Source organism: Strongylocentrotus purpuratus, unplaced genomic scaffold, assembly GCF_000002235.5.
Source record: "Strongylocentrotus purpuratus isolate Spur 01 unplaced genomic scaffold, Spur_5.0 spur5_scaffold_16, whole genome shotgun sequence".
In the NCBI taxonomy this organism is placed as follows: domain Eukaryota; kingdom Metazoa; phylum Echinodermata; class Echinoidea; order Camarodonta; family Strongylocentrotidae; genus Strongylocentrotus; species Strongylocentrotus purpuratus.
In genome coordinates this window covers 26,229,298-26,244,635 of record NW_022145601.1, presented here as the reverse complement: position 1 = coordinate 26,244,635, position 15,338 = coordinate 26,229,298, and the positions used below count along the sequence as shown (strand labels likewise).

The window sequence follows — 15,338 nt, the reverse complement described above, 5'->3', positions numbered from 1 at the left end:
GGATCCAATTGGTATATTCCGCACAGGATATTGCAAACGTTACGCTCCCTGCGGTGTATTCTGACCAGTCGCCAGTTTACAAGCGCACACATTTCAATGCAACCACATCAACACTTGTATTCCGTCTGGTGAGGAGAAATAATATAGATAAAATACCTTTCTAGAGGATATACGTGCAATTCTGGGGATCGAACCCACGACCTTCGCATCTCAAGTCAAGTGTTGAAACCGCCCAACTCAACTACGACACCTCTGTTATAATTATAATTATTGATATCAACCTTAACATCACTACTAAAATCAATTTTACCATTATTACGAATATCATCGTTACTAATATTATTGTTGTTGTTGTTATTATTATTATTGTATCATTATTACTATTATTATCATCATTATTATTATCAGTATTAGTAGTAGTAGTAGTATCATTATTATCATAATCATCACTACTTATCATGCTACGACTACTGCTACTAGTACTACTACTATCATCATTATTGATATCATAATCATTAATGGATATTTTTTTCAAAAAATTATCCCCTAATTATTAAGAATTTAACCGGGCATGGTGGCTCAATGGTTAGAGCGTCCGCCTCATGAACGGAAGGTCGTGGGTTCGATCCCCGGCCGAGTCATACCAAAGACTTATAACAATGGAACCTTCTGCCTTCTAGCTAGGCGCTCAGCATATTAGATTGGAGAAGGGTAATAGTAACATGTTATGTTATGCAGGGCCCGCTGGGAGAGCAGTTTTATAACTGAAGTGGCTACCCTGGTTAAATAAAACGTTATTATTATTAATATTGATTATAAAAAAAACATTAACTTAAGTGTGAGCTTTGGAGACTGTGCATGAGATCGGTGCTTAAAATACAACAAGAAATATCGTGGAACCCCATCTCTAAAAGTAAATATGTTGCCAACATTCTGCATTTGAAGGCCTTATGATTAACTGGCAAGATAAATTGTGTTTTTCCTAATTAGATAAGAGTATATTAGACCGACCTATGATTATGAACACTGCCAGGATTTACATATCTTTCATCAATACAGGTGATGTTTATATATAAGTTTCAATGTTTTTTCCTTCTTTGGTTAAATGAATTACCACTGTGTGGGACAAGTGAATGATGTTTCTATTTAAACCCCTCATTAGATGTTTGGAAACTCAAGGATGATCGATTATATCTCTCTTGTCATGGCATAACCATCGCTATATTTAGTATTTTGAGAAAGTATTTTAATTCTTTTTGTTAAATGATACCCCATTTGTTATGATTTATATTGATCATATTATGTATTGTTACATCATAGTCGAAAGCATGGCATGTCAATCTCTATATTGTAATGTGTTTTTGTTGTATGAGCAAACGCATTTATATCAAAATATATTGTGCATGCAGATTCATATAATAACCGCATAATTCTTATATTGAACTAAGACTTGTTTAGCTCTAGCTGAAATAAGTTGAAGAAATATCTTTCTTTAGTCTTCCGTTCAATTGCATATATATGCGTCCGTGTGTATGTGTGTGTGCCTTGCATAGAATAACCCAATCATAAACTGTCTGTGCCTGCACTGCCAACACTTGCGGAGGCCTCATAAAATATCTCATTATGACTTAAAGCTATAAACAATCGATAACAATTCATTCACTTCAAACAAATTATATTTACAAACGTACATGACTGTATTAGTTTAGTCAATTAGATTAAACGGAAGTGTTATTCAGGGAAGAGGGGCGGGAAAGGGATTACGGGAGAGTTGACTGTTTTTTTTTTTTAATGAATGGTCGTTAAACTGCTATCTCGTCCTACAAAACATTGTTATTTGTTCTTCTCAAAGCGCTTGATTTTTACCCCAAAAATGTTTTGCTGGTGGCATCAAACTCGAGACAGCTACAAATTCATATTACTACATCATTCAGCTCAGTTTCATTCCTCAATCAGTTCTCCTGGAAATTAGCCCTTCCGATGTTTTATATATATATATTTTCAAGGTCAACAAAACTATATTTCAAAACCCAAAATAGGCTTATTTCATCACTTTACCTTTCGATTTATAAAAGATACACCACGCATAAAGTTAAAAAAAAAAAGTTTTTACATGTAATTCAACAAATTTTGATGCTGTACGTAATTATTGACATAAAATATTCAATCATATAAAATGCATGTATTTTAATGATTCGTCAATTTTCCTCTGCATTGTGTAAATATTTAAGTATTAAAATATTTCAATAATTAAGTATCATTTGGCAATTTTGAGATCGAAATTAATACACATTAAATGTTATCTTCGTAATGGTAGGTTGTAGACGCATTATCGAGAAGGTGGGAAGCGTCAATTAAACGTGTATCCTCCTAAATCACAGCATAGTGATCATCCATCCGAATGTAACTCTGCTAATGAACCAATGTGTCAGAGACAATTATAGTTCGGGCACCTCCCCAATTTAAAACAGACAGAATCATGAAGGTTTCATGATTAAACATTTATGGTTCATAAATTGAATATATCACACCGTTAGTAAATTGATAATTTTAGGTAAGCAACAGGCGATAACATTATTGTATTGCTTTCAATCAAATTATGAAACAAGTTATAAAAATGAATAAAGAATGTTAGATTATAATAAACCATACGGTAATAGATCAAGTACTGTTGATTTTATTGAAATCTCTAGTCGTGTGTAGAGAAAAACTACCCGAAATGGAGATCGCCAACATCAACTTAAAAGTTATTGTTTTATTCCTGCTTCTCGTTTGTTTGGGATTCTTGTTTTCTTTTGAATAGTTTTAGTCCTTTGAAGAGGATCGAAAGTTGGGTATAGGGCCAATGGATGTAGGACCTACAAGACTTTTAAAATTAGAAGAATGTGACGTAGGAACATTTATGAAGATCTTTCTCCTTATCCTTTAGATTTTCCGAGGTCTGACTAAAATAGGAAGTGACACATCAATCATGTCAACCTTAATACATGAGATATTAACGAGAAGGGGGAACTTATTATGAAGGGGAAGCCATTGCAAGGATACTTTTAAAAGTCCTTTGTCGATCTTAACTTGGGTATATAGTTTAATCGAGAAGAAAGTGTGAGATGTCATGCAGAGACAGTCGGTGAATATATCGTTAACTAAGTCGTGTTACTAGTCAATATATTTGAGATTTATTTAAAATTCCGGGTTAAACAAACCAGGTATAAATTGATGATCAATGAACCAACATTAAATGACAATGAAATAAAGAGCCCAATTTCTGAAATAGTGAGAATGGAATTATAAACTTTATTTATTTCTTTTTAATTTCCATACATCTTCGAGCTCCTCCAGAGACAATGTCTAAATTATGTGGACACTTTCTTGTCATCATAATGATATGTATTCATTCCAGAGTGGCATAGTGTCGGAAAAAGAGCACTCCTGGAATGGGAAAGTCTGTAATTAAAAATAAATTAGAAAAAGTTATCGCTTGATAAACACACCTGTACATAAATGACCAACAAGCAAATAATTTTTTTTTAATGTTTTCCACCTGCTGTGGAATCCAAATATATATATATATATATTCTTTTCTTCAAAAATTCTACTTAAATACGTTTGGCACTGTACACTTTCTAGAAGGATTTTTTTTAAATACACTGCATAATGTAAGTAATCTATTTGGATCACTAAAATTTAATATATATATATATACTAAACGATATCGTTTATTATCTCGACATTCAAATAGGCCTACACTTAAAAATTATACAGTTGACAAATATGAAATTATTCAATATCCTTCTCAAAACATTAAAAATAATTGTATTAAATGTACTTGGCACAGATCTCAAACTTCAAAATCTATGAAAAATTAACAAAAACAACAAATTAGCGAATCTTTTTCTTGGACCCTCAATATTTCGAAGGTCACGTAAGATATATGGAGACGCTATTCAACCTGATAACGCTACCAAATGGATATGTGATATACCACTCCACCTCGCAAAATGATTAGTATAACCGGAAAAAGGCAATTAAATGGATTTGGGTTACATGCTTTAACCTTAACCTTTGGTATGTAAGGAATAACTGTCATGCCATGGTCAGTGAGGCACTCGGTGCAGTAGCAAATGCTTGAGGATTAACCTTAAATAGTCCAACATTCAAATCTAGGGCACCACATTAGTGCTCCTAATTATATAAACGGGGCTGGGATAATTCATGCGGCTCAACTATTATCTATAAATATGGGCAGGATGATTATAACCCAAATAAAACGTCCCTGTGGAATAATGGTCAAGTAATAAAACAAATTGATGATTTATGAATTGGGTTTATCAGGAATTCATTTTTATTTGATATATGAATATAAAAACATGTTGTCAACTCAGGTATAGTGAACAAAGACAAAATTTTTTATTGTTAAGCTTCTTTCATAAACTTTGACTTTGTTAAACGTATCCAGAGAAATTGTAGTTGGAAGCGGTGTTGTGGAAGAAAGACGGAATAACAAATAAACTTTTCAAAGAACAGACCTGTTTTCTTTTTATAGACTCAACCTTGTATATCTCATTCAGAAACACCTTTCGATACAAATTTTCTTTTAATGACATCAATATTGGTATCAAGGATTATGAGGTTATTTTTAGAACTTTGGACTTTTTGCCAAGAAGGAAATTATACTTTACTCAAATAAATTGCTATATAAAACACGGCAATGCCCTAGCCAGGATTTATATGGCAAAGTCTCAAAGAAATTTGTGTTTGTTTTGGCAAAACCTGGCACCCGTGCGGACTATTTCTTAGCAATTGGTTCACTGTCCTTTTAATGCTTTTTTTAATCTTTTCTTTTAAAATATATATGCTTACTTTTTAACCTGATCTCATCTTTTAGCATCTTATGGAAATATCTCGAAAAATTAGAAGCAAAAATTGCTTCCGAAATAGTTTGTACCTAATTAGGCTCCTTTATAGAGAGAGGAAGGTGGCGACAGACTGAAGAATAAACGACGACGACTCATAGTCCCTCGCATTCTTTCCTCTGATAATAAGACAAACATCCTATGATTTAGTTAACCCTTAGCGATATGCAGGGATTAATTATGAATAGTACCTTGTTTACGTTTTCTTGACAGGTGTTAACTTTTTGGTCTTCACTTCATTTATTTTCTTTTTCTTTCAGGTAAACAATGGATCCACGTTGTCGACTTTGCGGATATGTTTTTTCCCAAGATCCTGGACAAGTTCGATTCACCACGCCCTGTCACGGATATCGCCGAGTGCGGGCGCTATGTAGCATGGGCTGTAGAAGGTCAGGAGATTACAGACAGTGGATCGGTAGTTCTCTATGATAAGTTCTCAAGGGTCGATCGGAAGTGGAACAGAAATTGTGAATTTATAGGTAAGGGATGATTTCATCACTTTTTTTTCCTTTTTTCCTTTCTCCTCTTTTCTCATTTCTCAGTTGTCTTTTCCTGACCTTTTCCTTCTTTTTTTTTCGTCACAGTATTATTTTTGTTCTTTTCTCTTCTTCTTCTTCTTCTTCTTCTTCTTCTTCTTCTTCTCCTTCTTCTTCTTTTTCATCTTCTTTTCCTTCTTTAAGGATCCCCCACTGGCATGCATACTTTAATGTGCTATTGTAATGTATCATAGGTTTTGATTCGATGTCCATCAAGGCTTCAATAAATACTTCGACTCTGTTTATAAAACACCATGTTGTTTTCCTTTTAAGTAAATCATTTGGAAATTACGTAATTCTAATGATTTTTTTGTGTTTTTGTTTTTGTTTTTGTTTTTGTTTACAAAAAGAGTCCGTAACATAAGAGAATACAAATATCCCCAGGTTGAAACCCAAAATTTCTCATCTCTCAAACTATTTTAAAACAGCGAAACAGGTGGTTCGTATTTGGTGGATTTTAAAATGCCTCAAATAGTATTTTAACCGTTATACCAGGAAATGGGGATGGTGTAGATTTTACTAACGTGATTTGTTATTTTCATAAATTTTACAGTTGGATCCAGGCCAAAGAGCATCAGATTCACGAAGGATTGTTCCACCATCGTTGTTGCTAACGAAGGAGTTGCTGATGTAGCCGGTACAGGAAGTGCTTCACAATGGGTAAATCCCGAAGGTACGGTGAGCATCATTAGGTTGTATGGCAGAATGCATCAAAGGCAAGGCCAAGGACAAGGAGGAGGAGGAAATGGCGGAAACAACTGGGGGAACCAAGGAACAAACCAGAATAATTGGGGTAACGCAGGCGGGAGAGGACAATGGGGAAACAATGGTCAAGGTGGACCACCCAATGGAGGACCAAACAACGGTCAACCTGATTGGAATAACAGAGGAGGCAATGGATGGAATAATAATGGACAGAATCAGGGACCCAATCAGGGACCCAATGGGGGTGGCCCGAATGGGGGAGGAAGAGGCTGGAATAACCAGGGTCCAAACCAAGGGGGAAATGGTCCCAATCAAGGACCAAACACAGGTGGACAGGGATGGAACAACCAAGGCCCAAACCAGGGCCCAAACCAAGGACCAAACCAAGGACCGAATAGAGGAGGAACTGGATGGAACAACCAGGGACCAAATCAAGGAGGACGGGGTCCCAATCAAGGACCAAACACAGGTGGACAGGGATGGAACAATCAAGGCCCAAACCAAGGCCCAAACCAAGGCCCAAACCAAGGACCGAACCAAGGCCCAAACCAAGGCCCCAACCAAGGCCCTAACCAAGGACCAAATAGAGGAGGAACTGGATGGAACAACCAAGGCCCAAACCAAGGAGGTAGGGTACCAAACCAAGGGCCGAACGGAGGTGGAGGTAATGGCTGGAACAACCAAGGTCCAAATCAAGGAGGTAGAGTACCCAATCAGGGTCCAAATCAAGGAGGTAGAGTACCCACTCAAGGTCCAAATAGAGGAGGAACTGGGTGGAACAATCAAGGAAACAACCAGGGACCAAACCAGGGACCAAACCAAGGCCCAAACCAAGGCCCAAACCAAGGCCCGAACCAAGGACCAAATAGAGGAGGAACTGGATGGAACAACCAAGGCCCAAACCAAGGAGGTAGAGTACCCAATCAGGGTCCAAATCAAGGCGGTAGGGTACCCACTCAAGGTCCAAATAGAGGAGGAACTGGGTGGAACAACCAAGGAAACAACCAGGGACCAAACCAAGGCCCAAACCAAGGACCAAATAGAGGAGGAACTGGATGGAACAACCAAGGCCCAAACCAAGGAGGTAGAGTACCCACTCAAGGTCCAAATAGAGGAGGAACTGGGTGGAACAACCAAGGAAACAACCAGGGACCAAACCAAGGCCCAAACCAAGGCCCAAATAGAGGAGGAACTGGATGGAACAACCAGGGACCTCAAGGAGGAGGTGCCAGAGGAAATCCACAGATTCCTAATCAAGGAGGGCCCAATCAAGGACCAAACGCAGGGGGAACCGGGTGGAACAGAGGGCAGACCAATACACCTAATGCTAGAGGAAGAGCTCCACCAAACAACCCCTCTAATAATCCTGGACAGGGCCCGTGGCAGATCCAACATGTGCTTGGCCACCTTATCCGACAGGTAAATCTTATATCCCTTTAAAAATGTCTTCGTGTTTTTATAAAGACTAAACATTATACTCTTTTCCTTTTCAGAATCAGAGCTGTAAATATCTCCTTGATTCAATCACTCAATAATCATGATGAATCTAAAAACGGCTATCACATTTCGTATACTGCTTCCAAATTATTTATTGTGGCTTTTTAATTTCCTTTGATAAGTGGGTCAGACGGATTGTATTTGGTTCAAAAGAAAATCTGCAAGTTCGTAATCTGTTCTAAGTTTGTTTTAATTGTGGACAAGGGCGGAGACGTTCGCGTAAATTTGGAAGTTTCTTTTTTTAATCACCTTGCGATCTAAGGCAAATCCTCTCGCAAATATAGTCTAAATCATGGAATATGTCAATATAAGCATATAAATGAATAAGCAGATTATTTTTGCCTCACATAGAAACGACAATATCCTCCACCACCACAAACACCAAACTGGCAGCCACAAACACCGCAGTGGCAACCACAGACACCGCAGTGGCAACCACAGACACCAAGATGGCAACCACCTCAAAGACCAACCTTTCCCCAGACCCCAGCCAGGGGTCCAGGCGGCGGAGGTCACGGTATGAACCCTCCCAACAGAGGACCAGGATTCAATCCAGGACAAGGTCAGGGACAGACACAATGGCAGAGACCAGGACAAAGACCAGGTCAAAGACCTGGACAGAGACCAGGCCAGTTTCCCCAGGTCCCTGGGCGAGGGAATACACGAGATCAGAATCCGCAGGGGCAGAACCCAAATGGACAGCCCCCTCAAGGAGGAGTGACAACAAGCAGAGGTACCTGTTCTGGTGGTGGAAACTTTAACCCAACCGTTACAACATTGGATTTCACCAAATTTAACGCAAGGTGGGTACATCAATTATTCTAGGAGGCTTCAATAAAAAATACTCTTTTAGACACTTACTCAGTTGTTTCATTATCCATGCGGTTATCAATATCAAGAACCTTTTTTTAAATTATGAAAAATACATTTTTGAATTGAGATTTTCCCCAGATGCAAATCTGGTGCAAAAGATGTTTGTGAATAAGAGTTTTACATAATTGAATTTTACAAACATTCTGATCTTCTTAATATTGTTCTGTTATATTTATTAGCAGGAATACTGCATAAGATTTATAACTCTTTATCTTTTATTTCGAGTTTTGCGTCAGTTAAAGTTAGTGTATCCCTTTTGCAACCAACATCCAATTCTGTAGAACTTTGCAGGAATTATGAATATGTCACGTATTTCTTATCGGTGAAATTTAAACGTTAGTATCTAGGGTCCTGGTATTCAGATTATACAGGTAAACCCGATTACTGTTTAGACTTCACTGTCAGACACTATTGAGTGACTGACTGACTTCTTTTTTTTCTTTGGTAATAACATACATGAAATGAGCTGTAATGGGTATGTGAGCATTTGTCTACATCAATAACCCACTTCGTGTTAAGCCAAATTAAACTGATTTTATCTTTGCGTAGCACAAAACAAACGACCACTTGGTACAAGGGTTTGAAAATCAGACTAATAAATTAAACGATCGCGATCGCTAAATTCGATTCGACAAGTAACGGTCGGTATTTTCCCACAAACAGACATTGTTTTGGCATGAAGATGGTACATTGTACCTTTAACACTGCCCCAGGTATAGAGTCATTCAGATCATTTGCATTAACACGATTCAAATTTAGCAAGAAAAAGAACATTCATTTCAGGCAACGCGAACATATTATAAAGGGTTTGTGAGGATTTTTCAGAATATTTTCGTAGGGTTTGTATCCAAACACATTCACATTGAAAGAGCTAAAAAGCTTGTCTCAGTATACAGTTGAGCATGGTACGTGACGTTTCTTATATGTTATTTTCAATGTAAGTCAATTGATGTTTTTACCTGTTAGAGAATGACCTTTGAAGAAAAAACTAGGATCTATCCGTCTTGGATCATTACCATGAAAATCGTCACAATCTTGGGGAGGGGGAGGGGGGGGGGGTCATCATAACTGTTACCAATTCCCTACACAGTAATTTGTACATTTTTGTTTTTCTCATTCGTTAGGTACATGTTAGTCTGAGAAGTAGTCGTCCTATGACCAATATTAACATTAGGTTCATGCATTAGATATCGGACGTATTACTGCATAAAGTGAATTATAGATGGTTGGTAGTATTAATTATTAGTTCGCCCTCGTATATATATACTATTTTAGATCAAATATTTGAAATTCTTTGTCGTTTCAGGGCTGATTGGTTCAAGTCTCAGCTAGTCCGACAGCCCTACACTGGTCAGATGGGTGACAAGCAACTTAATACATTTTCACAAGGTCTTGAACCTGAGTACGTGACATTTGACTCCATGGAAACCACTGCATATGTTAGTCTTCAGGTAAGTCATTAAATACATTTTGTTTTAAATGCCCTTTGGCCATAAGCTTATGATGTCAGGGTTAAGCTACTCCCATCCCGGCGGCAATGGGTATCTTAAATTTTGCATAACCTGTAGGATATATTTTAAACTATCGTTACACTAGCGCTATAAATGAATTAAAGAGCGGTCTGCATGTGGCTCACGTTATCGGCATTTTTTACTCGCTATCTTAAAGCATATCAAAGATTTTATATATCGGATAAACAAAGAAAGCCCAATATAAAAGTTTGTAGGACAATATTCTTCGACAACTTCTTTTTTAGATCTCAACCACTGTACAACCATCCTTGGAATATAGACCTCAATTCTTGAGTAACCTCTCTAGAACAACTACCATTCGGACAACTACTCCCGAATTTAAATACCCGGGGGTTAATGAAAATAGGAGCATGTTGTATAGGGGTTCTCCAATGTTCATTAATGCAATGTTTATGTGAGCAGTAGGGCGGGTAATCGACTCAGAGACAGTTCTCCTGATACGCAGTTTTGAAAAGAGAGTTGGAAAAATAAAGTAGAACGTATTAACTTAATGAATAGTTTATTTTGAAAGTATGACATCGGTGGATATAAATTGGTTCTTTTTTTGTTCTTACAGGAAAATAACGCCATTGCGAGTGTTGATCTGTTTGCCAATGAAATCACAGGCATCCATCCTCTTGGCGCCAAGCAATGGAAAAGATATGATCTGGATCCTAGTCCTGGCAATGGTGAGAACTAAAGACAAGGCATTATAGGGCGTGAGGGTGTGGGGGTATGAGATCCATCCCCCTCAAAATAAAATTATGTCGGCAAAGATGCCATTTTGGGGAATTGCTTTAACCCTGGGCTCCGTCGTATTAATCACAACTTTTTTGCGATTAATATCAATCGCAACAGTGTACATACGAGATGGCGACTGCAAACTTGCGATTGATTGGAGGACTTACGATTGATTTGGACCTATCACAAATCTTTATGAGACGGGGCCCTGGTCTGCAGTTTCCAAAGTTTGAGGATATTTTTTCACCCTAGAGAATTTCTTCTTCATTTGGAAACCATACGACTCTTTTTAATGTTACTTGGGAAGTGTCGTTTTTCCGAAGCAGAATTGCTCGTCAATTTTTTTCTGTCACCCCCTCCTGCCCTTTGCTGCATGCGAGTTTGTTATAGCGCCCGTCATTTAGCCTGAACATTTTAGTGTGGCAGGTTTTTGATTTTTAAAAAAATCTTTAAAATCTTAGACTTTCAATACAATAGTTTATATTACCCGAAAATAAATAATCTCCATAATGTGAGGATGATGACGATGATGGTGATTAAGCTTTTATAAAAAATAATCAGAGCCAAAATAACATTTAATCCTTTCATCCTGGCTTGTCAGACTAATTCTGATTTGAAGAAAAAAATATGGACCCATTCTCCTGTTCTTTGCCTCCAGCTCGAGGTTTCCAGAAGTATGACATCGAAAGCTTCCGTCAGCCCGATGCGATTGAGTCGTACACGGCAGCCAATGGAGAGACTTATATCGTGACAGCCAACGAGGGCAAGCAGCTTGAATACACATGTAATCTTAATGCCTGTCCACCGGGTGGTGGAGAGTTCGTCGAGTTCGAAAAGGGAGACGAGTTCCCAGAAGGTATCTATAGTTGATAGTTAAATAGTTTGGAAGAATATCATAAAAGAAATAAACCCTGGCTTTTATAAATTACGTTCATTTTTCTTTACAAATCAAGAGCAGGGGAAACTAGGTCCATATACATGGATCTCCTAATAGGTGGATACTAACAGAGAAATTTTAATACTGTAATTACGCCACCGACTGAGAAATTTGAAATAGCCTTAAAAATAAAAGTCGTTAGGTTTTATTATATGCACAATCCACCTGTGTTAAAATGTCCGTATTATTCAGAATATAGCGTAAAGGGCATGGAGTTGTCCGACTTGACGTATGAATACGATATAATTATATGGTATAATGATGACAGTCGTCAAAATAACGGTCTGTTTTCTATATTCCTAGCTTACTGGTTAACTGCAAAGTTCCTTCTTCAGATTTACAATTCACTACTTCTGTTGATAAATGTCAGACTTATTAGGATTACTTTGCAAAGGGCATAAGGTTGTCTGGCTGGATGTTTAAACATGATATTTGTTGTGCTGTGTAATGACGTCAAACTAACGGCCCATCTTTCTATATTCCTAGATTACTGGTTAACTGCAAAGCTACTTGAGAGGGTCAGCAATGCAGAAATGTTAGACGCGTTTAGATTAGGTAAGTCTTCTCATTTTTCACATCATTTTCTCCTTGCTTCTTACTTTATCAACATGATAAAGATTATGGGCCAAATGATTGTGAACATTGTGATTTGGTATTTAGGAATCTGTGTACTCATATGTTGCCTTAAACAAAAACGGCTTATTCCGTTCATAGGGTCTTTGTGTCGTTTTTTTATTATCGGGTTACATGAACTTTTGTGAAAACATACCCCATAACCACGAAGGTCGGTTACTTCAGGGTGTGGGTAAACTGAAAGCAAATGATCACATTTCTTTCCAAATGTGGTCCTTGAGATAAGGCTAACATTTCTACATGTATATTTGTGAAAACATGCCATACAATCAAACAATAACGAAGTGTCAATCGCTAGCATTTTTTGAGAACTCTTGTGATTATTTATCTCGTATTAAAAAGCTTCGGATAAAGACGCGAGTTTTCGTAGATTTGCTGCAGATTTTCAAGAACGGGTCGGGTAAACTGACAAGAGAGGTGTAAACGTTTCACCCCGTATCAGGACGATTACCCCCTGTACAATCATCCCCGAAAAATTATCCCCGGGGACAACCACCCCCCCCCCCCCCACCGAAGACAATTACCCCCTTGTCCTTGGGCTATAATTGTCCTAGAACTGTTTCACCCGACGCTTCGGTATATAGGGCATGATTATTTACGATTGTTCGTTAAACCACACGACGCGGAGATCCGATGGAACGAAGTAAGCCACAGCGGTGTTTGTCTTTTCCTAGATCAGGAAGGGAGAATTTTATCGAAATTTGTGTTCGCCTAGGCTACAGCCATTGTACTATTTAAGTCCCCATTGTATAAATGCTAAATTGCCGACAACAATTTTAAATTCAAAGCATTATCCTTGCCAAGTTGTCAAAGCAATTAAACAGATATAAGGTGATGATGATTTTAATAATAACGATAGTGGAGTCTTGTATATCGCTCTTGTCTGGCGCATTGTCACTCGTGGTGCTACTTTATTTGAATGTTTTATTATTTTGATAATGTACAAAATAAATTGACTAATTTTAACGCATCAATACCTAAAAAACATTAAAGATATTTACTTTAACCTACTCCTTTTTTTCCAATTTAACCCAGGCAATCTTGAGTTCAGTCGTATCGATGGACGCAGTACTGAACAACCCCTGAAGCACGATGACGTGTATTTCTACGGAGGCCGTGGTATCTCGGCCTACCGCGTAGACAGACAGACCGGCAACCTGACCCTCGCGTGGGACAGTGGTGACATCATCGAGAAGGCTACAGCTAAGTACCTTCCTAAAATGCACAATGGTAACAACAGGGTAGGAGATCCAAGTCTTACCATGGCCAGCACATTCGACTCACAGTCAGACAAAATGGTGCGTATTTCCCGCTTCTCGGACAACCCCTTAACCAACTGCACAATATTTTTAGAATAGTATTAACATGATAAAAATACACTATATAGAATCACTATAATACAATTAAACAATATGCAATTGTAAATTATTCATGAGTATAATACCAAGGGGCACATGTGAATCTACCATTAAATTAGTAGTACAATTTTAGGTGTATAGGTGAGGGTTCAAGATAATATGGTTTGATGTAAGTGAAGACCGCAAAAGGAAGGTGAGGCTACCCTGCATAGCAATTGAGCAAGGGCAACATCTCACCACTATGGCTCAGAAGTGCTCTAGAACGCATTGTTTCATCATTCAAAAATGCTTTACCCTCTCGGTCCCTTCCTCGCTCTGAGACATCTTAAATAATATCACATGCCCCCCCCCCCCCGTTATAAAAAGAAATCGTCACCCCGGTTACTTTATTACTTAACTTCACTTGAAAACAAAACCTTCGTTCCCCTTTTTCCTCATTCACCGCCGATTTTTACTTCTTTATATTTTCATCATTGTCTTCTTTTTCTCTTCCCATCATAATCTCCAGGGTCCTGAATGTGAATCCATTGAAATTGGCGACGTCCAGGGCACAAAACTCATCTTCGTTGGTATTGACAGGATCAGTGCTATCGCCCTCTTCAGCGTCCCACCAGATGGAAATCTACCGATATTCGAGTCAATTCACAGAGATGGCCATATTGATAAATCTTTCTCGGAGCTTTACAGGACAAAGGAATTCGGAGATTCTGATCCAGAGTCTATAACGTAAGTAGGAATTATTCGGTAATTTTTAATAAACACTTAAACAATTTCCTTTGCCAGGAAAATGAATATATTCAAAAGTGTAGGTTCATCAGTGTAAGTCTTTAAACATATTGGTTGTAAAAATTAATTGTAGAATATGCAATTCTAAATTTATGCTTTCTTCATTACAGAATGATTCGCCAACAGGATTGTAAGAACAAACAAACGGTTAAATATTGACTAAAGGCTCCATTTTATTTCATTCAATGCTACCTGTAGCTTAGTGTTTTATATCAAAAGTAACATAGTATGATTTGATTTATCCATATAGAATTCACGCAAACAGCCTTTGCATCCATATTTTCGTTTGGTAAATAATAGTGTAAAGCCTGAAAACTGAAATGATGTTAAGATCATGACAATCAGGATGTGCGTAAATTAACAATAATAATACAAAATAAATAAAGTAATTGAAGTATTTACAATCGGTATTAAATGGGTTATTGGGTTAACTGGTCTCTTAAAAGCAGATAAACAAATTTTTATATTTGTTTAAATTGTATAACTACAAGGAAAAAGCTCTTTTACAAATATTTTGCTTTGTGTTTATGACTGCTGATGTGTCCCGTCTGCGTTATTGGTCGTATGGCACTTCCTCCTACGGCAATTGCTCTGCAGTAATTTCCTACAATAACCAAATTCCTAATTTCAACCCTGGACCCAACCCTTTACCAATCCCTAACACTAACCCTACACTTGACATAAAAAACGAATTTGAACCCTAGCCCAGTCACTACCCTTTAAACCATAATTCTACCTCTCTGTCCATGTTTTGATAAAATAATAGCCCGGAGCGATTGTCGCCACAGCAAATATGGGGAGCATCGCGTAATCAGCCGACCAAAGATCGTATACCTTAAAGCCCTACT

The 15,338-nt window shown here is 37.7% G+C and overlaps 1 protein-coding gene across 6 annotated transcripts in view; it reads left to right on the top strand.

Moving 5' to 3' along the window:
- The window catches only part of LOC579383 (mesenchyme-specific cell surface glycoprotein), a 32,967-nt gene that overhangs the window by 14,892 nt on the left and 2,737 nt on the right, over positions 1-15,338 (top strand). The window contains exons 2-11 of one of the 6 annotated variants that reach the window (XM_011677657.2): positions 5,174-5,392; positions 6,003-6,659; positions 6,696-7,573; positions 8,003-8,454; positions 9,831-9,975; positions 10,613-10,724; positions 11,435-11,632; positions 12,200-12,268; positions 13,382-13,644; positions 14,213-14,430. In XM_011677657.2, coding sequence (XP_011675959.1) covers positions 5,174-5,392; positions 6,003-6,659; positions 6,696-7,573; positions 8,003-8,454; positions 9,831-9,975; positions 10,613-10,724; positions 11,435-11,632; positions 12,200-12,268; positions 13,382-13,644; positions 14,213-14,430 — 3,211 coding nt within the window. Of the gene's footprint in view, positions 1-5,173; positions 5,393-6,002; positions 7,574-8,002; positions 8,455-9,830; positions 9,976-10,612; positions 10,725-11,434; positions 11,633-12,199; positions 12,269-13,381; positions 13,645-14,212; positions 14,431-15,338 lie in introns of all 6 variants that reach the window. The other 5 variants (XM_011677658.2, XM_030987159.1, XM_030987158.1 and 2 more) reach the window with 5 other exon arrangements.